Source organism: Eupeodes corollae, chromosome 3, assembly GCF_945859685.1.
Source record: "Eupeodes corollae chromosome 3, idEupCoro1.1, whole genome shotgun sequence".
NCBI classification, from domain to species: Eukaryota; Metazoa; Arthropoda; class Insecta; order Diptera; family Syrphidae; genus Eupeodes; species Eupeodes corollae.
Window position 1 is genome coordinate 41,624,206 of NC_079149.1, and position 23,650 is coordinate 41,647,855.

Consider the following 23,650-nt stretch of genomic DNA (forward strand, 5'->3'; position numbering starts at 1 on the left):
CGATTCTTAATAAATATGATTTAAAACCATGAAAACAAAATTTGTATTTTTAAAATCATTAAATGAAAATAAAAATAAACCAGCATAGGTGTTCTTATATGCGTTTCGTCCCGATGCAATGGTTGGGCTCATCAGAAGATGACCATTACACCTTGTCTTGACGTATATTTTAGAAATAAAAATTTTATTTTCATGATTTTATGTAAATCATATTTATTAAAAATAATTGGTGTTCAGGAACAAACAATTCGTCTGTTAACAGTCAAACATTTCAACTATTTTCGATTCGCCGCGAATTCGTTAATAAAGAAATACGACGCGAGTCGAATTTAAAAGGTGGAATTGAAAACGATCGGCCGCGAACGTCATAATCAGGCCCCAGGCCACGTTAACGATTCTAAAATGGCAAATTATTAAAAAGCGATTAGTTCTTTATCCAAGAAAAAAAAAAGAGACCAAACATAACTTAGCCGGCCTCAAGTGTCCTTCGTCTAGAGGGATATCGTAAACACATGAACAGAATAGATATTAGATCATATTCTTTGCAACAACTGCTTCGCTGCTTATGAAAAAAAATCTTGAAATTCTCCCAAAAATTGAGATTGCTTAAAACAACAATCTTACCTTAAATTCCAATAAGCTTTTATTTCTATTACCCAAATCTGGGGAGCACAATAATTGTCAAGTGAGACATTTTTGTCTACTATTGATACGTAAACTTTTCCCAGTAATTTCAAAAAAATCCACAAAGAAAACAACATAAATATTTACCTTTTTTTGTTCAAAAAGACTTGAATACAGTTTGAATGTTTTATTGCACTAATATTTACATACCTTCACTCTGACTAAAAATATATAATATATATTTATACCGTATGATAGTTTTATAGATAGATGTAATAATAAATCGTTATACATACTTCTAATTATTGAGTAATTTTGTATTCTTCTTTCTTTTTATGATTAAGAATTAATTATTTTTTAATTGTTATTGAATTTAAACATAACACAAAACTACAGCGTAATGCAAAAATGTCATCAATATTATGTATTATATTTTGTGTGTAGTGTGTAATTATGTATATTTTGGTTTTACTTTTAATTTAAGGAGAATTTTTAATTTTGCCTCCCTCTCATAACTTATATCTTTGAGAGTTTTTTGTTTAATATTTTGGAATCAAGAAGATCTGATAGTCACTTTAAATACACTGCATTTTTCATTTATACTTTATGGATAGGAAACATTTCTGACATGCAGTTTTAGCTATAAATTGTGTCGTTTTTTCCATAATTTAAGGTTAATTCATAATTGTGTTCAAATTTAAAATGACTGTGTTTGGCAGTTACTTAAATAAAATCAGATTCATAAAAGCAAAGAAGTTCTTTTGAACATTGAATTAAATTCTGGATTTATTTGTACATAGGAAAATAATATCTGGTAACACAATGAACTGCCAAAACCTTTTTAATTTGGAATCTAAGATATGCACTTTGCCACATAAAATTATTCTTTTTACGTTTCAAAATGAAAGAGAACCTTTTACATGACAAAAGAACTTATAAGTTTCTGATTTCTTATTACTTTTAAAATGCAAATTTGCTCATGAAATATTTGTAATAAAAATTTAGCCAAAAAGACTTAAAACAGCAATAAGAAATTTAAACAAAACCATCATCAGTATCATTAAAATCAATCAAATAAAATAATTATCCTTAATTTTGATTTTATTTAATCTCATACAAATTAAAATAGATAGTTCAGAGAGATAAAAAACATAATAATTAATTAGTGTTTAAATATAAATTGTATGACTTGTAAGAATATTATATAATATTGCTTATAAAATTTAAGTTAGAATATTTTTTGTTGGATATACATATGTTATTTCCTTAAAAAACAAAAATACTAAATAAAGATATTGCAAATATTTATCTTTTTTTTATACAATAAATTTTGGTTTAGATTTGTAGGTTTGTTTTATTTTTATATAATAATATACGTAGGGATATAAAGATATATAGTGTTGATTTTCTTTTTCAGTTTGTTCATTGGTTTTAAATATAAAAATATGATTTTGTTTTCATTTTGTGTTTGTTTGCTTTTTTATTTTTGTTGAATGTCTAAGATTATGATTTTTTTTAAATATAAAATAATAATTTATTTTGAATGTGGTCCAGAACCATGGAAGGCTTTCATCATAAAGAATCCGAGGAGTGTTGCCGCCGCAATTCCAATACCAGCTTTCCACCATACTGTTGGATCTTCTGTTGCTAAACCAAATTGACGCAGATGTCTATATTTTAAAGAAAATACAAAAATTCAATTAGATAAGAAGGTTTGAAGAAGTTTTGTTTTTTTTTTTTTTGTCAAGACATGCGGGAGATTGCACAGATTGTCCTAAGCAAAACTGGCAATAGATTTACATTCACTGAGGACAAATAAACTAGAGAAGGGGAAAATACTATTGTTAAATAAAAGCTAGTTAATATTTCATGCAATGTTAATTTGAAGTTAGAAAATGTATTGTAAGCACTATTAAAAATTAAACAAGTAGCAAGACAACGAAGTTGTCAGAGGAAACAAATCCTAGGTTTTGTTTCATTGATCCTTAATACGTTTCTTCGTAGGATGGGATGGATTTATTTATTTTTCAAAAGAGCAATCAAATGTACATTTTTTTGATTTTTTACAAATGCATAGTCAGCTTGGCAATGTTTAACAAGGTAAAAGAAATTCTATAGAACTTAAAGGGTTTCACATATTTTCCTTTGATGAAAACAATTTTTTTTAACGAAAGTTCTATTCAAAGTTCTTATGAAATTTTCAATTAAGGAAAAGCAAGATCAAAGTGGAGCAATTTTTGTTGTCTTTTTATGAAAGCTAGTTGATTTTTTAAATACTATTCATGAAGTCAGTTGATCGACTGCTGATCTGAGCTCAGGGCCAGGTTGAGGAGAGGGCAACCGGGCGGAAACCCGGGCCTCCACAAACGGGGGCCCCCACAATAGAGACTTCGAAACATTTTTGTTTCAAATTCCAACTACTAAACACTAGTAAACAACTTTTCCTTTGATATGTATTTTTTTTGCCGAGAAGTTTTAAGTCTATATGTGCGATGAATGCTGACAATTTACACGCTGCAGCAGAGGCATTGGTGAAAGAGTATCCGGATGATGAAGAGCCTAGTCTTGGTAATGAGTTCAATTTGTGTCTTTGATTGACTCATACTAAAAGGAAAAGAACCATGGAATAGATCAATCACCGGAACTATTTTACTACCAAATTCTCGAACATCCAAATTTCAGAGCTACATTTCCAAAACTCGAAGTTGCATTGAGAATGTATTTGGTTTTGGTGGTAACAACACTGGAGAGCGCTCATTTTCAAAAATGAAGTTATAAAAAATAGGCTTCAAACTACGATGGGACAAAACAGTCTATCGAAGCTTTCTCTTTCGAGCATTGAAAGCGATTTACTCCGAGAACTGGATTACAACGAAATTATCAACGATTTTTCGGCGAAAAAAGCTAGAAAGGTTTCGTTCGTTAACCCTAAAATTTAATTTCGGATAATTCTTTTTTCCGTTTATATTAATATCTGTTTGTTCAATAGTAGAGGAATCTATGGTTTACTTTATTTTGAAAATATTTTGGGGCGAGGGTCCTCCGCTCCTTTATTGCCCCGTGGCCTCTGGACCTCTAAATCTGGCCATGTCTGAGCTGCAATCATACCCCATTGAAACTTTTTTTTGGGGATGAATGTGAAAAGTTTTTAATGATCACCACTTATTTCTGCTGAAGTAGAAAGGTCATTTAACTCAATTAAAAAGCTTCTAAAAGGCAATTGTAGAAGGGTGTTACCTGACGACTTTAATCACTGTTATGCTCTTTACTTTTGTAAAAACAGCAAAATCTTTTCGCTGCTCATAAAGAATCGTCATCTAGTGACTTAAAAATGCGTTTAAAGCAGAAATGAAGCATGTCTGAAATGTTTGAAGAAAATTATACATTTGATCATAAACTTATTTATACATTATTTGTTGGATCGTTTTGTCCAACGCCTGATAACGGGGAATAGGCTGTTATCTTGTTATCTGCAGATGCATGAAATGAAAAACCTTATCTCACTGTTTACCACGGATATACTTGCTACGCTTGCCAAATTGATTAATAAAACATGAAGAAGTTGCTTTAAAAACTAAGCTAATATGATCGTTAAAATAAGAACTAAAGCAATGATTAAGAAAAATTAAAACGAAATAGAGGAAGCTACTAAACTTAAAAAAAAGAAAAGACAGAACTATAGCTACAAAAACACACAAACATAACAAAAGCTCTTAAAATTATCAAAAAAAAAAGATCACTATATAAAGAGAAAAACGTATACAATTATGTATGAGATGAAAAAATTAAGTAGTTTTGGAAAGTCTCTATTATGACTCTTTTTGTTCGCTTTAAATTTGCTCTCTACGAGTGGTTAAAGTAGACGAGTAAAATGAAACAAAAAAAATACATATTTTAGTTTTATTAATTCAGCAATATAAATCACACTTACGCTGACTCCCACAGCTGTACCAACCTGTGCTTGTAAAACAATATCCAAGCGGCTTGAAAACGACTACAATAACAAAATAAATTTTTCCCAACCGCATGACACCACCACATAAAGTAGAGAGAGGAGAGAAAAAAGGGACAAAATAATGTTAAGGCAAAAATATTGTAAAAATGGTTTATGGCAGCGTTTTTCATCAACAATCTATTTTAAATAAATATTGCAAAAATTGGTTGTGATGCAATGCGTGTTTTTTTTTTGTTTGTTTAAAGCAGAATGATTCTATTTGTATTATTATAATAAATTTAAGCATTGGAAAGTTTTCTTTAAAAAAATTCTTAAAACAAAATTTATCAACACGCGTTACATACACATTTTTTCAGGAATACATATTTAAACCTTGAAATAACATGAATTTATTTCAGAATTAAAACATGTAGTTGTATTATTTATTGAATGTAAAAAATATACATATATTCATATTATAGAAAGTCTTGAGAGCTATATTTTTAATAGGTTTAAATAATTCCGAAAAACTACCGTATTACGTTCTCGGCGGTGCGGGTTGTTTATTTGATTTTCAATACAACATTTCCTCTACGACTGTTTTAAACTTAGAAATACAAATCCTAGACAATTTTTAACGAAGGGTTTTGCTACAAGTAATTGATTTTGAGATTTGTAAGAATTTCTAATTTCGTGCAGCATGTTTTGTAATGGATGGGAAAGCGTATTTAAATTCAATAATTTGATAAGTGGAATCTCAGCATAGTATGCCCGATACATAAAAAAGGAGACTCTCTAAATTGCGCCAACTTCAGAGGCATCAGACTCTTTAACATTGCAAACAAGATCCTCTCTTCCGTATGTATTATGTGAACGTCTGAAGCCATTTGTCAACAACCTGATTGGTCTTTTTCAGTGTGGCTTCAGACCAGGAAAGTCCACTATCGATCAAATATTCATACTACGGCAGATCTTGGAAAAAACCCAGGAGCTTCAAATCGATACCCACCATCTCTTTATCGATTTTAAAGCCGCGTATGACAGCATCCATAGGGTAAAGCTCTACAGAGCAATGTCTATTTTTGGCATCCCTGTCAAACTTATCCATTTATGCAGAAAGACGATGGAGAATGCACGCTGGTCTATCAAGGTCGAAAAGATCTCACCGATGCATTTGATGTCGAAATAGGTTTTAGACATGCACTGTCATGCGACTTCTTAAACATCGTTTTGGAAAGAATTATGCAAAACTCAACCGTCAACACTAGAGGCACAATCTTCCAAAGGTCCATCCAACTACTCGGATACGCAGATGATATTGACATAATTGGAAGATCAAAGCGTGATGTCAGTGGAGCGTTTTTGAGCATTGCGACGGAAGCGAAGAAAATGGGTTTAGTGGTCAATGAGGGCAAGACCAAGTATATGCTGTCATCAAAAAAGGACACTGAACGACAACGTCTTGGACAAAACGTCACCATGGACAGCTATAACTTTGAGGTAGTTAAGGACTTTGTCTACCTAGGTACCGCTATTAATGCAGACAACGACACCAGCGCTGAAATCAAACGAAGAATAACTCTTGCAAATCGCTGCTTCTTTGGACTTAGAAGGCAATTGAGAAGTAAAGTCCTCTCTCGAGCATGTAAAATCACCATCTATAAGACACTCATCATCCCGGTTCTCATTTATGGCGCTGAGGCCTGGACCCTGTCAAAGAAAGATGAGAGCGTCTTAGGATGCTTCGAGAGAAAAATTCTTCGGGCGATTTTTGGTCCCGTACGCATAGATGGAGAATGGAGGAGAAGATATAACGACGAGCTGTACGGGCTGTACAGCGACACTGACCTAGTTAGCAGAATCAAAGTCCAACGGCTTAGATGGCTAGGTCATGTAGAGCGGATGGACATCAACGCTCCAGCTCGGAAGGTCTTCGAATCCAATCCCGAGGGGCGGCGCAGTAGAGGAAGACCGCGACTCAGGTGGCGCACCCAGGTGGGAGAGGACCTCAACCAGCTTGGCGTGCGAAACTGGAGACAGCTAGCTAGGGACCGAGCTGGCTGGAGACGCTTGTTGGTTGAGGCCCAGGTCCGCCCCGGACTGTAGCGCCACCTTAAGTAAGTAAGTAAGGTCAATGAGGGCAAGACCAAGTATATGCTGTCATCAAAAAAGGACATTGAACAACGACGTCTTGGACAAAACGTCACCATGGACAGCTATAATTTCGAGGTAGTTAGGGACTTTGTCTACCTAAGCACCGCTATAAATACAGACAACGACACTAGCGCTGAAATCAAACGAAGAAAAACTCTTGCAAATCACTGCTTCCGGTTCTCAATTATAGCGCTGCGGCCTGGACACTGTCAAAGAAAGATAAGTACGTCTTAGGATGCTTCGAAAGAAAAATTCTTCGGGTGATTTTTGGAAGGAGAATGGACGAAAAGATATAACGACGAAGTGTACGGGCTGAACAGCGATACTGACCTAGTTAGCAGAATCCAATACCAAGGGACGGCGCAGTAGAGGAAGACCGCAACTCAGGTGGTGGGTGAAGACCTCAACTAACTTGGCGTGCAAAGGGGGAGACAGCTAGCTAGGGACCGAGCTAGCTGGAGACGCATGTTGGTTGAGACCCAGGTCCGCCCGGACTGTAGCGCCACCATAAGTAAGTTAGTAATTTGAAACACAAACTTCTATGCTTTTGTTTTTAAAATAAGGGTCTAGTCTTTTGATTTGAAATGGAATTTACTTCATTTGTGGCATTTTACAAGTATATGAACAAAAATTTTGTGGTTTCAAGCTTTCATTTGATCTGTCATTATATTAATTCAATGTTTGCCATTTACAACAATGGATCGCTTTGTAATCAAAAAACGTTAAAATTAACGTTGCCCACCTTTCACGCAATATGCGATAACTTATTTACATATATAGAATTTATTGATTTCCCTTCTACACCTCTTTTTGTTGGATAAATTAAGATTATGACTCTGAAAGTCACAGAACACTATTAATTGCAGTTTTATTGCTTGAGAACTAATCTGGTCGGGTAATCTAAGTTTTGGCATCGTCAATTGGTCAGCAAGATTATGCGATTTGAAATTGACAGATTTTTCCGCGAAGCTAGACACATTGGGCTGGTTCAGGCGACATAAGAGTTTTGATAGTAAGGCAAGTTTTTGGTATCTTTATGGCCAGCTGCCAAAAAATTGCCTTCTAATTAAGGCAAATTTATTGGAAAGTTGACTGGAAAGTTAGTCAAAAAAATTTCCCTAACTATCAAGTCAAGTGAACTTATGTCACAATGACCATTGATGATGTTTTTTAATTCAACTCAAAGCCGAACTTTATTACTCCATGAATTATTTATTTTCTGCATAATTCCATTTAATCTTTTGTGTAAAAGGATTCCTTGTTAAATTGAAAGATAAATAAGTAATATTTTTCTACAATACAAATTACAAATCGTGATAGGTTTGTACCTTGCCTGAAGAGTGTTTTGTAAACAATAATGTTTTTGATAGTTTTTGTACAATAAACTGAAGGTAGAGGTTAGTAAATTAAAGTTCCAAGTGTCCTTTGGACAGCCGATTCCGAATAAATAAATGACTCAACAAGAAGTTAATTTTAATCTTAATTTTATTATCAGATTGCGACCGTGCGATCATAACGACTTCTACATTCCGAATGAATGGTTATAAAGATGTAAATGAAAAGTATAGACAAAGAGAAGGACAGATAGATACATAAAAGTGAATACACGGATGTTAGGATAGGAAGTATACAAATGAAGGAATGAATACAGGGATGACAGCTCGGCCCTTTCTGACTTCAACTCGTCCCGAGTTACTCTGTGTTATGGTTCAGATTTTGGTCTTCTTCTTCGGTGTCGTAGTCTTCGTCGATCTCTGGATATAGAGCACACCAAGGTTTGAGTTTATCGCTGCTAACTACTGTAGTAAACTTGCGCTTAACTTTCACTCCATCAATGTTCTCCACGACATAACGATCGAATCGCAGAACCTTTGTCACCAAGTATGGACCCTTATATTTGTTTTCTAGCTTCCGAGACTCGCCTGTACTTTGGATCGGACTTTCGATGAGCACAAGATCTCCTTCCTCGTATTTGTGTGGCGTTTTGTATTTAGCGTTGAATCGTTTCTTCCACTTTTCTCTTGCTATTTCGATATTTTTGATTGCTTCTTCACGTTTCTCATTAGCTGGTGGGTTGTCAGCGAGATTGATGTCGTCCTCATGGAGTGCTGATAACAATTTATTGCCACTGATGTCGCGGAGTGGAAAATCGTATATGAGTTCAATCGGAGAAAATTTTGTCGTCGAATTAGTTTTAGTGTTTATTGTCCACTGCAATTCACGGAGCTTGGTATCCCAATCTTTAACATCGTTGGATGAAGTTCTTAAATAGGCCAATATGCTTTGGTTCACTCTCTCAGCAAGCCCGTTTGCTCGTGGAGTCCTCACTGCTACTTTAATATGTTGTATTAAATTATGGTTACAGAAGTCTTCAAACAAAGCCGAGGTGAATGCAGTTCCTCGATCGGTGACAATTGTTTCTGGTACACCGAAACTCAATGTCAAATGGTTCAGCGAATCGATGACAGGCTTACTTTTTGTTGATTTAACAGGAAATATAATAGAATACCTTGTAAGAGCATCGACAATAACAAGTATATGTTCGTTTCCACGACGACTTTTGATAAATGGTCCCAGATGATCCATATGTAAGACCTGAAATGGAGTTTTAGGAATATCCATTCCATGCAGTTGGCATTCTTTCTTTTTCGGATCACGACTATAGCAGCATTCAATACATGACCCTATGAATCCCTTAACAAAATTTCGAGTTCTAGGAAACCAGAAATGTTGTGAAATTCGTTTGACTGTTCCATCGACGCCAGGGTGTCCTATGTCATCATGACACAGTTTCACGACTCGCCAACGCATACCACGAGGAATAACTAGCAAAAGTTTGTTTCCATCACCTTTCTTATAGAGTCGATTGGATTTCACTACGTACTCGCTACAATATTTCGTCTGTTGACTTGACTCTGTTTTCCCAGAGAGAATGTTCATTATTTGAAGTAATTTGTCGTCTTGTTTTTGCATTGTCCACACCCAATCGCTTTCAGAGATTCGTACATTCATTATGCAGGCACCTATGTCTTGTGGTTCATGAACGGTTTCTACCGGAGCACGGCTCATCGCATCAACATGCCTCATCGCCTCTCCAGGTCGGTGGATAATGTCAAAATCATATTCCAGTAGTTTTAGGAACCAGCGGGCTATACGTGGTATAAGTGGTTTCGTTGATCTCAAACTTGATATTGCAGAGCAATCGGTAGCAATCGTGAAATGTTTTCCAAGGACATAAATGCGGAATCGTTCTCATGCCTCGACTACAGCCATCACTTCGAGTTCGTAGCTGTGATATTGACTTTCGGATTCGCTACATGCCCGACTGAAGTATGAAACTGGTTCTAGCTGCCCATTTTTGTTCTTTTGAAGGAGAATCGCAGCGAGGCCCACGCTGCTGGCATCAGTGTGAATATGATGCTCTTTATTTACATCATAGATTTTAAGCACTGGTTCTTCTGTCAAAATGTGTACAAGCTTTCGAAACGCATTCTCACAGTCGGTTGACCACTTGAACACGGCTTCCTTTCTTGTCAGGCGAGTCAAAGGTGTTGCAATATGGGCGTAGTTGGCTACGAACTTCCTGAAAAATCCAGTGAGACCCAAAAATCTTCGTATCTCCGTTGGGTTAGTCGGTACTGGATATTCACGAATAGCGTTTGTTTTGTTCTTTCCTGGGGTAATACCGTTTTCGTTAAGTTCATGACCAAGAAATTTTACATTGTTTTTCATAAATGAGCATTTTGATAAACGCAATGTTAGACCCTCATGTCGAATTATAGATAAAAATTCCGCGAGATTATGAAGACCCTCTTCGAAAGTGTCCGATGCAGACCCAATCTCATCCACATACATGGAGACTTTACTTTTCAACTGATTTTTTATTCTTTGCATCATCTCTTGGAACGTTGAGGGGGCATTCTTGAGTCCGAAAGGCATGCGATTGAATTCAAAATGCCCATCCCTCGTAACAAATCCTGTGTATTGTTTGCAATCTTCTTCGATTTCTATTTGGTAATAGCCTGACATCATATCAAGAGTATTGTAAAATCGCTTACCTGCCATAGATGTAAGAACTTCTTCGACGGTCGGCATTGCCCAAGGTCGCTTTTCTGTAATTGCGTTCAACTCACGGTAGTCCACACATAGCCGCTCTTCACCGTTTTGTTTCCGAACAATAACAATTGGTGATGCATACGAATTATGTCTAAATCAAGTAATTCCTGAACAATTTTGTTCACAGTTTGTTGTTTTGGGAAAGGAATAGCGTATGGTTTTTTTTCGATCGGTTTGTTTGACATGAGCTTAATTTGCATTTTCAACGACGTGCACTTCCCAAGGTCTTTTAAATTATCACCGAAACAACCCGCAAACGAATTCAAAAGAGCGATTAATTTATGCTTCTCCTCTGCGGAGAGTTGATCACCAAAATCGATTTTTTCATGGTCAAGCGCAATTATTTCACAATGTCCGTTTTCGATTACGACGCGGCCTTTACCCAGAACATCGACTCCAATTATAACATCGTACGACATCACCTCATCATCGATGACCATGAGTTCACTCTTAAATTCAGACCCGTCAATTGTTATCGGCACCATCAATTTTTCGCGACACTCAAATTCGCCTCCTGCAAATCCAACGAGTTTTTCATTGCACGGAACGATATTATTTTTGAAATTCGCGGACAATTTTCTACGTACAAGCGAGAAGCTACTTCCGGAGTCAATTAATGCAACACATTTTAAGTTCTTGATAAAAATTGTTTTCAATGTTTCTTGACGCGCACTATTCGTGATTGTATTAATTGGGGCTCTACTTTGATAGGGACAATTTTTCGTTTCGTGGCTATTTGTCATACATTTTTCACAGCGCGGTTTCCTTTGAGGTTGGTTACAATGCCTTTTAACGTGTCCGCGTTCGCGACAATTGTAGCAAATAGGTCCCGAATTCTCTCGTGGTTGACCACTGAATTGCATTTGTGGAGCTTGAGCATAACGTGGTGCATTCACATAAGGAGCTTCACTCGCGCACACCCGGTTCAGAGTTTTCAGTAAATCGCAACACTTTGGGAACGAGCAAGCCGACAGCATTCTACGCAACCCATCATCGTACAGCCCGTTAATTACATAACTTATAATCGCGTTATCATCGAGACAACCGCGACGACCGACTGACAACACTCTATAATAGAATTCAATTAGTGTTTCACCTCTCATTACGCGCATTTGCATCATTTGTCTATGTACATCGGCTGTATTAATATCGCAAGGAAAATCTAACATGAAGGCATTCACAAATTCGGGCCATGATTTAAAAACATTTTGTGCGTCAATCCACAATTTTGCAGCCCCTTTCATTTTACATTGCACTGCGAACAGAACGGATGCTTCGTTCCACTGATACGCGATTTTTAATTGTTCCACACGGTCGACGAATTGTGTGGAAGAAAGACTTCCATTACCGGGTTCAAACTCTGGAATTACACAAAGTAAATCGCGAATATTAACGTTTTGTGCAGGCGGCAACTCGGTTTGTGTTGATTTTCTATTTTCAAAATACAGTAACTCATTCGCGACTCTATTTACTCCAGCCGACGAAGGAGAAACAGAAATGCTTTCGGGCACACACACATTGGATATACATGTCGGTGGCTGTTGTGTTGCCAGCAATGGCAGAGACAAAACATTGGTAGAGCAGGACGGCTGCATGGTTGGATTTTGATTTCTCGTATTAGTGTTCGTTTGCATTGTTGGAGACGGCGGCATAACGGTTGATCTAGAAGCGACGAGACCACTCGTTCGCGTCGTTTGGCTGTTTCCGACGACCGTTACATTCTGTGCATTCGAAACCACTGAGCACGTTTGCGCGTTGTTATTTGCTGCCTCCACTTCGCTCACTAGCCTCGAATTGTCCTTTTGGAGACTCGACGACAGTTGGATGACGGTAGTGAGTTGTTGGGTCAGCAACTCCATTGAACGTTGGAGTGCACTTACATCGTCCCTCAACCTACCTACGTCCGTCTCGTCTTCCCGCTCTTCATTCTGACCCAATTGGCTTTCGGACGCGACCGATTCTTGTGCCTTTTGTACTTCTTCGAACTGGTAGTTACTGAGACGATTGATAAGTTCGTTTTTGCTTCCCGTCGTTTTATCCTTAAGCTGGGCAAGAATTCCCTTTAACTCCCGCACTGTGCACTTGTTAAAGTCCATATTTATTTTCACTACCTTAAACTTTTATTAATTATTTGTTATTGGATATATCCCACTTCTGATATTGTCCTTTGGACAGCCGATTCCGAATAAATAAATGACTCAACAAGAAGTTAATTTTAATCTTAATTTTATTATCAGATTGCGACCGTGCGATCATAACGACTTCTACATTCCGAATGAATGGTTATAAAGATGTAAATGAAAAGTATAGACAAAGAGAAGGACAGATAGATACATAAAAGTGAATACACGGATGTTAGGATAGGAAGTATACAAATGAAGGAATGAATACAGGGATGACACAAGTTTGAAGATTATGACAGTTGAAAAACTGACTAGTTGTCTTGGTCAAAATGTCTCTAATGTTGTCTGAACCTGTGCATTAAAAACCAACATTATCTAACTGATGGCTGTATTACAACCGGAAATGTGCGAAAAGTGGATGGGACCATTTTAATTACGTTGTTTTCCACACTTAATGGCAAAGTCCAAAGTTAACAGTGAAATAAAATTGTCACCATAAAATTGCGCAGCATAAAAATAAAATCTAGTACCGAGTGAATTCAATTCCTTTACCAATTTATCTAACATTTCGTAGACAGGACTTTTTTTTGTTGAGATTGCAACACGCTGTAAACACCTTAACCAAAAAAATTAAAGTTGACCCTTAAAAGATTCCAAATAATCCCAGAACTAATACCTCTTGAATCTCCCCTTTCTATTCCTCTCAAACATAAAACATATTGTTAAACAGGATTCAATGAAATTCGCAAGAAACACAACTACTACATATATTCTTGTTTAGTATTATTCAATTCCAATATTTATATTAATTTTGTAATTATTAGTCATTCTTTGCAAATAGAGGATTATTATAATAATTATTATTTAATACAAAAAAAACGCGCATTGCATCATCATTCCAATATTATAGAATTGTATCTAAGAAATAAAGCTTAACATTCAGTACTCACGGGAAGGCAGCCATAGTCGCTAATTTTATGTAAAGTTCTTTTTTGTTATTTTTCAATGTAAATAAATGTGGTTGAAGAATTTTGTATTTTTCACAAAATTCTGTGGGTTGTAATAAATAATCTTGCCGATTCTCGCCCAGGTCGCCCTTCGTTCCAACAATCATCACTGGGATCTTACTTTCGGCATAATATTTGATGTAGATTCGGGCAACATATTCAAAGGAACGTGGATTTGAGGTATCATACACAAGACAGGCCACATCACAATTGACTTCTTGAGGTTGCAGTGGATCAAGGACTTGTTTCACTTCAATGTCCCTTAAAATTAGATGCTTTTCCTGACCGTACACTTGAACTGTATTCACACAATAGACAATATTTGTTTTGAAATCCTTGCCAATTAGATTTTTCATATCTTCCACTAACAGACCCCGACACAAACCAGTCTTGCCGGCTCCCTTGGGTCCGATTACATGACACATGTACACCGATCGGCTACTCTGTCTTTTGGCCAAGTCGATTCGACGCTCTCGCGTCACATGAATCGCTGCTAATTGTGATTCGTTTTCATGGACATTGAAGCCCAAATAGCCCAAGTACTCTAGTGTTTTTGGCAGATCGATAAGAGTCATGAGTGTCCAACGGCATAGCCAGCCATGCAGCGTTACCCAACCCCTATCGTTCACTGGACACGATTTACGAATATCCGTGGAATATGACCATGGAGCCGAAGGACACGTACTAAACACCATTTTGTGTTCATCTGGGGAAAGAGCTCCATCTCCGTCTTTATCATATCGCTCGAATAGAGCAATTAAAAACTGCTGACCACGATGTGATAACTCCGTACTACTTCCTGGAGGTATTTTAATTGGCGGCTGTAAATACTCTTTGCACATTTCCAAATTTTCACTATAGCCAAATCGACGCAATACCGCCCATGTGGTTTCATTGCGTCCCCTCTGTACGAACAGGCAGTGTAGGAAGAGGAAACCTTTCAGAGTAACTGCATCATTGTAAATACCATCGGGTATATTCTTTAAAATTACTGCCTTAACTTCGTCAAGGATTTGTGGCTGAAGGGGGGTGTTGAAGCATCGTCTTTGGAATAAATTAAGTTCGTAGTCGTTTAGCAAATTGTCACCGTCAATATCGCATATTTTGAAGATTCGAACTAATGATTTTTTGCATGCTGGTGTTAGCTAAAGGAATTAATTATATAAATCATGATTATTTACAATATGAATACAAAAGAATATGCTAAGCTTTTGATTGTAGATAAGCAATAAAAAGAGCTTTTATTCTTACATCTTGCTCTTCCATAATATAAAGCGGTGATGTTGGATGCAAAACTGCCTTTTGTGCGTAATAAAACATTTCCGAAATATTGTGTAAAGTCTTTGCAGAACATTCAACACAGCTTTCAACTTCTGGAAAATCTTCCATTATTGTTAGAACACTCTGAAAAAATCATAAGAAATAACATTTCGTATTAATTCGAAAGACAAAATTTAGTTTTCAAATCAAATCAAAACTTACATCAATTGTCGAGTATTCAACTAAATCAACTTTATTTCCAACCAAGACCACTGGCTTTCTTAACGGCTGTTGATCCTTTTCATTAGCATTGCATGAGTTGCGAATAAATGGTAGCCAATGTGATGTGATACGATCCAGCGTTTCATCGTCATCGACAGCATAAACAATACATACAACATGAGCTTTTTGAATTTCTTCTGCGAGAACCTCGTCTGTTTGTTCGATATCTGAAAAAATAACATAAAAGGGTTTTCATAAATTGAAGATGGTTTGGGCCTTATTTATTAATAATTCATTAAATACTTACGTTAAAAATTCTTAATTTAATTTATACTTTTTATATTATTATTTGTTGAATTAATACAAGAGTAAAATTTATTATAGACTTCAACTAATTGATTTAAGGGGCTAACTACACCATAGTTTGATCTGCTAAAATTAGTATTCAATGGTTTCTGGAGTCTTATACTTGAACGACTAAAACTAAAGTTTAAACTACCAAGAACTGATGGAGATGAAATTTTTCCGTTTATTATTCCAACAATAAAATAAAACCGCAAGTACATCCTTTGATTTTTCAGAGAAGGAAGATTTATAAGAGAAAGTCTTTGTGAATAAGGCGGTAATGGATGAATATCTTGAAACCACGGAGGGGATCGTAGACAAAAACGAAAAAAAACTTTTCTGAATGGCTTTGACTCTTGTGACGTGTACGGCGTAGTAAGGTATTCCAGGACTGGTCTTACAAATGAAACAAAAAGTAATTTTAAAACATATGGATCACAGAAATCACTACCAAATCTTTTAATAAAACCCAGAACTCGATTTACTTTTTTGACTATGAAGTTAATATGTTCATTGAATGTTAGTTTAGGATCTAAGAAACACACAAGTCAGAAAATACATATACTCTACTTAAAGGACAAGAATCAGACATGTAACTAAAAACGATTAGAACTTTTTTGCGTGTAAAACTCATGGTTTTATATTTGTCAACATTTGAAACAAGACGATTATTATTGCACCATTCCCTGAATAATATTAAGTCTTCTTGCAAGAGAAGACAGTCAGATGTAGAGTTAATTTTTTTTTAAATTTTAATGTCATCAGCATATATTAGGACAGACGAATTTTGTATCATCAAAACCAATTCATTTATAAATAAAACAAATAGAATAGGACCAAGGTGACTACCCCGGGGGACACCAGAATTCACAACAAATTAACTTGAACACTCATTACTAAATTGAACACTATAACGTCTATGTTTGATTTAAGTTTTTATTTAGATAGATATTTTATTTATAAGCTTAGTAAGTGTTTGTTGCGATGGCGGTGGTTTATAAGCGAATGGGGCTGAGTTTGAGTTATACTAGCACATTGCACATGGCACATAGAACACGTTCATATCAAAAATACTCCATTACCAAGATCGGAATCTTAGACTGACATTTCGGTTTGCCTACAAGCAAAAATACTCCATTACTCCGTTAGTAAATGGAGTATTTTTGGTTCATATATAATGAACTAGCTCTGCTTTTCGGACCAGGGGGAATCGAAACAGCAAAGACGTGTTTAATAACCTGAACAGTCTATCTTGCAAATATGAGGAGATCCAGTTTATGAAACTGTCGTTAAAACCTTGCTGTGATAGTTTTAAAAGTTAATGGTTTATGACACAATTTATCTAAGGCCTTGCTGAAATCAGTAAAGATACAATCTCCTTGTTCACGTTTTTCAAAAACATCTAAACAAAAGGACGTAAAGTTAAACAGATTAGTAACAGTTGAACGATTTTTAACAAAACCATGCTGGTTATCATGGATAATTGAACTACAGTAAAAAGAAAGGACGCTATAAACGATTGACTCAAACAGTTTAGGTATACCAGATAGTTTGGCAATAGGTCGGTAGTTTATTATTTTGTTTTTACGACCTTTTTTGTGTACTGGTATTATGAAGGATCTCTTCCAGATAAAAGGAAACAGCGATTTACTTAAAGACGTGTTGAAAAGAACACATAACGGGTGTGCTAAATATGCAGCACATTTCTTTAAAATGGTTGATGGTACACCGTCGGGACCAGGACTAAATCATTCGTCAAGTTGTAGGATACTATTAAGGACAGTATTTTCACTTATAACCAAATTGATAGAATTTAAGTGGGGGAAATTTATAAAAGTGGTAGATGTGTTAGGAAAACTAATAGTATTATAATCTACAAAAGCATCTTAGAAGTAGTTTGCAAACATGTTCGCAATTATTTTCGGCTCATTACTATTTGATGTCGAATCAATTACGATTAACGATTTTCCAAAAACTATCAGGATTATTTTTAAGGTTTAATTCAATTTTCCAAATGTAGTCATCATATAGGATGTTAGAGTAGTCAGTGAAAAGTTGTTTTATTATAATGAACGTCCTATAATCATCATCAGTTCTTGTTTGATTATACTTTATCCAAGCTTTGTTCCTTTTGTTTTTTAAGTTTTTAACGTGAGAATCAAACCATTGTGGAACACTCAAGTTATTTCGAGTCTTTTTAAATGGAATCGTTTTGTAGAAATAGTCAAAAAGAGTTAAATAAAAAATGTTACACATTTCGTCAATATTTAAGGTACAAAATAAGTGATCCCAATTGATCGTACATAATAAGTTAAAAATGTTTTCAAAATTACACCTACTAAAGTTGAATTCTAGTTTGTTGTTATTAGATAGCCTATGAGGTGAAAACAGCGAACAAATCACAGCTGCTTTACAGCATATGGTTTCAGAGAAAAATACCAGATGGTTTAGCTACTTTCATTTCATATTTAAATGAAGAACAATTTCTGTTTTCACGATAAAGTTTATTGTTTACAAAGAGAAAGATAAGGAGTAGGGGGAATACAGTGGATGTGCTATCTATTTATTTTTAATTTACTGTTTACTTGACTTATCTTAAAATATATTATTATCATCAGTTGCAGGTGGGGTAACGTTTTTGATTTTTACAGAGTTCTTACCTATTTTTTATTTCATGATCAAAAAATACACAAATCCGCCGGACCTGATGGAACCGTTCTCATTGTTCTGAAGGTTTTGTGAGATAGATAGATAGACAAATTCTTTATTTTTTCTTATTAAAGTTTAACGATAAATCTTACTTAAGAATAAGAACTTGGTAATTGTGCCGTCTGCCTGATTTGACATTTCATTATACAAGCAAAATATAAAAGTAAAATAATTGAACTAAATAATTATTTTATAATTTAAATGTAATCGACGAATAATATCGGTCATACCGCACTAAAATGATATATATCTTCTATTTCTCTTCTGTTACATAAATTACAAATTTGTGGAAGATCAGCACGATGAGGCACATACTTAATATTTAAAATTTCAACTCGGCTCTAAAGATATAACTTATTGCTTCGGTCGATAATTCATTATTGAAATAGTTAGCTTCTGATGGTAATTGGTGATTGAGGTTCGTATAGGTGTTCCTGGAGGATGTTGACGAAGCTTTAGAGAGATGCTGATTGTAATTTTTTTCATCAAATTTAGCAGTAACATTTGCAAACATAGAGCTCCATTCATTGACCTTTAACTCCAATAAAGTTAAATTAGCTCCATGTGACAAAGCTAGCTGATTTCATTCTTTAAAAGGGTGGTCTTTAGATTGCAGTATTCTTAGCAAGATGGTTTAATGAAGACTACTAAATAATCCGATTTCATTTTGGAGTTTTGAGTATATATTGGCGTTACGCCAGATTCCACGTAAATAGCATAATTTGGTGTTGAATTAGGTAATCTAAACAAGCGTTTGAAAAAATGTATTTGAATTGCTTCAAACTCCTCAAAAGCCAAGTATCCAAAAACTGGAGCACCGTAGCACATACAAGTGTTGACAGTTGCTTGAAAAACCCGATAATTTGATACAAGATCGATTTTTGGGTTGGCAAAAAACTTTGGCCATAATAAACTCAACGCAATCTCTTTTTTTGCTTCTTTGCATTTTTGCTTAACATGCTTCAAAAAACTTAAATTATACGTTAACAAAACTCCAAGATATTTAAACTCTTGTACTACTTCAATACGTTCACTTGGATATCTGCAAAGAGTATTTCTCCTGGAAATTCATCATAGATATCATCGATAAACAAAGGAAACATTATTGGGTTCAAAATACTTGTTTGTGGAACACCCGCTGTTGTTGCAAACCAATCCGAAAACTCTGATCCATCCCATACTCTAAAAATTTAAAATACATCATCAGGAATTTTCTAGAGATCCCTAGTAATGAGAGCTTATACATTAAAGTCTGTCTGTTGACCTTATCAAATGCTGCTTTGAAATCTACAAAACAAGCATACAATTTCTTTTTCTTTTCAATAGACCTCCTGGCAATGCTGGTAATTGCAAAAATGTGATCCATAGTTAAAAAGCCCGACCGGAAACCAGCTTGAAACTTGCTTAGACGATTAGTGTTCTCGATCCACTTAGTGAGCCTTTCGTACAGAATTGAAGTCAGGATCTTCCTTATAGAGTTAAGAATAGAAATTCCTCTGTAGTTTTTTGGCGCATAAGCATCATTATATAACCTGTTTAAGTACTCCACAAGATAGTTTTTAAATTGATCATTGCTGCTTTTGTAAAACTCGACAGGAATCCCGTCTATGCCTGGAGCTTTGTTATTCTTGCACTTGCTCAAACTTGTTTCCAATTCACTCCAAGATATTGCACTATCTAATTCACAGATTGGAAATTGGGAAGTGCGTAAGATTTCTCCTAATGTTGATTCCCATTGACCGACAAGTGTTTTAAAATGAGGAGCAAGTGTCTCAGCTCCGAGAGTATTCACCATATTTCTATTTCGTCCACCCAATTCTCGAACATTACTCCAAAATTCCTTTGATTTCTTGCAGTTAGTGAGTTTTTTTGCTAGGTTTTTAAGGTAATCCGTTTTTTTCGTTGTACATAGTTGTTTGTATTCCTTGTTGACATGTAGGTAAATATTTTTGAAAATTGAAGCGTTTGTGGATTTAAACAACTTTAGATACACAAAAGAAAATAAACGTGTTTGTCCTACTCTACAGCTTGGATTCCGAATGGATTGAAGTCTGACTAACGTTCTGTCTAAGGTCATGGAAACGCTGATTCATCATTAGCTAAAGAAATATCTTGAGAAACGAGAGCTTCGTAATGACCAGCAGTATGGTTTTTATAACAATAAATCCACTAGTGATATTCTAGTTAGTCTGAAAGAGCAGTGAAACAAATCTTTGCATCGTTCTATTGCCTTGATATTTCAAAGCTATTTAATAGAGTTTAAGATCAAGCTCTCTTATCGAAAATCAACTATTTTTAATATCGGCGAAAAATATGAAATAAATAATAAACATAAACAAGAAAAACTATAAAATTAAACAGAGTTGACACTTATATCGAAGAATTTTCGCAGATACTTTTTTGACTATAAAGCTTTGTTTTAATCTTTTCTTTGTTGGATTAGAAATTACTTTTCTGATACATCTAGAATATAAACTCTGGTGTTTGGAAGGGCTGTGTTGTTTCTCGAGATCTTTTTCATATATTTATAAACGATCTAATCTATTGAACTATTTCGCAAAGTACTTTAAGCTTTTAATATTCGTTTCCAGATTCACAGCCTTCTTCTTCACTTCTGATGAAATGATCACTGTTTAGAAGTGGTCGAAAATGCTACTAACTATTTAGGATTTCTGCGACGGTGTAATACATTTTTCACTCTTGTTAATTGGCTGTAATTTGAAATGCCTTCATTCATCTAAGATTTGAGGTAAAATTCCATAAAACTTAAATAACTCTTTATATTTAAATCTTATGGGCATAAACAAAAAAATGTTTTCAAAATGATAGGCGTTATGTTGCCCTCTATTTCAGACGAACTGCCCAATAAGGAGGTTCTTTTTTCTGTCGCACATCTAGAATGTGGAAAGCTTAATCCAATTATATTTTCCCCTCTAATTTTGATACTCAAAACTTGAAGTCCAATGTACACCGGCATCTCCTCTTACCTATTTTTCTAACGCTCGCACTGTGTTTAAACACGTTAAAGGTAATAAAAGCCCCTTAAGTCTTGCAATTTGTTATTTAAGAATAGAAAATAGATCTAGGTGTATTTTTGAACTTACTTGAATAGTCCACAATATTGGTGGGAACTTGCTCTGGTGTTACATTAGCAGGAATTGTGATCTCTTCAGCTTTGGCGGGTACATCTTCTGGGAATTCCTCACTGACCAACGAAAGAATAAGTGAGGTCTTGCCAACGCCCGGATCCCCCACAAGAAGGATTCGAACATTCCGACGAGTTGCGTTCCAAACGACCATTTCTTAGCCGTTCTTTATGGATATTTGGTTTATCTTCTATTTCTTTTTGTGTCTGGGGCTCTGGCAGAGACACACAAAACCACACAAACACACACTCTAGGCGCGTTGTAATTTATTACGCCTTCACTATTAAGGTTAGTTTGCACTTTATTCACAGGAGGCGACTGTAAAAGAATCAGAAAAATAAAACATTATTTATCACACAATCGAGTCAATAACAAAACTGGCTAATATGATAATTAATGCTAAAAGTTAAGTGCTAAATTACGGAAGTCTTCCACGACCTTTTCGCTCAATAGAAATGCAAGAACTAATTTTTAAATTTTGCATTTGCAATATTTAAAAACTATCGCAAAAATTGAATTTTCCAAAACAACACCCGAATTAATGTCGCTTTTGCTTTCTTCGACTTCGTCGTGGACGCTTGGGATTGGGATGATGATGAACAATTTGTAATAAAACAAACAGCATTTTATCTTTGCAGGGGTTAATTTGGGACTCGGGTGTTGTTTTGGAAAATAATCTTCGCAGGAGAGAAGACGTGCATAAGATGATGATTTTTCCAATCGAGTTTCTCAATGAAAAAAATTTGACATTTCTCCAAAAGCAAGACGACGACGAGGAAGACTACGGCTACAAGAACAACCACTTCACACGACACTGAATTATGATCTTGTTTTGCATTAAATACCGTTTAATTTGTATGAATACACTTTTAAATAGTTAAAGGATGAAATTATATTGAAATATAATTGTACGATGTATTTTGTTTGGATTTATCAATAAATATTGGTTAATAACAAAAAAAATTACATAAACCCAGACAAACCTTTTTCTTCGTAGACGATGAGCGATGACAAAAGTCCATGACATTTGGTGGAAATTTGCGGTTTTGACATTTCCGTACTATTGGGAGGTGTTTGGAAACTTTGAAGTGAATAATGAGGCGCTGTCGGCGTTAAGAAGCGCAAATTAATGTTGTGGAAAGTTCACACTTTTTTGATATCTCTACATTTAAATTTGCTATGAAAAAAGTGCGTCAGATTTAATAAAATAATTTAACTGAAAATTTGTGTATTCCTCCTACTTATAAAGCTTACTGCAAAGGGAAATCGGTAGAAACAGCCTTGCACACTCTGGTAAGAAATATCGAATACTCCCTAGAGAAAAAGGAATACACTATGGTGGCCTTCTTGGATATTGAGGGCGCTTTCAACAACGTTGACACATCCGCTATCACTTCTGCTATGACGACCTTAAATGTCGAATACTCAATCTGTGAGTTGATTAATCTAATGCTAAAAAGCAGGATCATCAACTCTAGTTTGGGATATTTTTGCACAAAAAGGTCTGTCAGTAGAGGCACTCCTCAAGGTGGTGTTCTGTCCCCTCTCCTGTGGAACATAGTGGTTAACCTACTACTAATATCCCTTGAGAGGGATGGCTACAGAGTGGTTGCGTATGCCGATGATGTTGCTATCGCTGTCACAGGGGAACATTCTAATACACTGAGAGACCTCCTCCAAAATGCACTCAATATGCTCATTAGATGGGCTGATAACTGCGGACTTAGTATTAATCCTCAAAAAACAGACCTCGTCCTTTTCACACGGAAATACAAGATCCCAGTAATTGTACCTCCTTCAATAAAAGGTATACCACTAATTTTTACCAATGAAGCCAAATACCTTGGTCTGATATTGGACAACAAATTAAGTTGGAAATCCAATATACAGGAAAGAGTTAAAAAAGCTACAGCAGCTCTTTTCCTTTGCAAGAAAGCTATAGGAAGCAAATGGGGTTTTCAACCTCGCATAACCTACTGGCTATACACATCGGTCATCCGACCAATACTT

General features: G+C 35.4%; 1 protein-coding gene across 5 annotated transcripts; it reads right to left on the reverse strand.

Annotated features, from left to right (window-relative positions):
- Positions 1-1,110: 1,110 nt before the first annotated feature.
- LOC129949276 (mitochondrial Rho GTPase) lies at positions 1,111-22,776 on the reverse strand. Of its 5 annotated transcripts, none has more exons than XM_056060631.1 (7): positions 22,624-22,776; positions 21,599-21,958; positions 15,441-15,667; positions 15,210-15,362; positions 13,902-15,103; positions 4,556-4,618; positions 1,111-2,294 (listed from the first exon to the last, which is right to left on the reverse strand). In XM_056060631.1, the coding sequence occupies exons 2-7, from the start codon at positions 21,792-21,794 to the stop codon at positions 2,159-2,161; spliced, it is 1,977 nt and encodes a 658-aa protein (XP_055916606.1). In that variant the 5' UTR covers positions 21,795-21,958; positions 22,624-22,776; the 3' UTR covers positions 1,111-2,158. The 5 variants fall into 5 exon arrangements, with proteins under 5 accessions (XP_055916606.1, XP_055916609.1, XP_055916608.1 ...); XM_056060634.1 differs by having other exon boundaries at positions 4,580-4,618; positions 22,624-22,775; XM_056060633.1 differs by lacking the exon at positions 22,624-22,776 and adding an exon at positions 22,486-22,587.
- Positions 22,777-23,650: the final 874 nt, after the last annotated feature.

Bases quoted from the DNA above. Each gene is read 5' to 3' on its own strand.
- LOC129949276 (XM_056060631.1), bottom strand. From the start codon at position 21,794: ATGGTCGTTTGGAACGCAACTCGTCGGAATGTTCGAATCCTTCTTGTG. The intron at 15,668-21,598 runs GTAAGTTCAAAA...TTATTTTTTCAG, and splicing joins CAATATTGTGGACTATTCAA to ATATCGAACAAACAGACGAG. The intron at 2,295-4,555 runs GTAAGTGTGATT...TTTAAAATATAG, and splicing joins GTACAGCTGTGGGAGTCAGC to ACATCTGCGTCAATTTGGTT.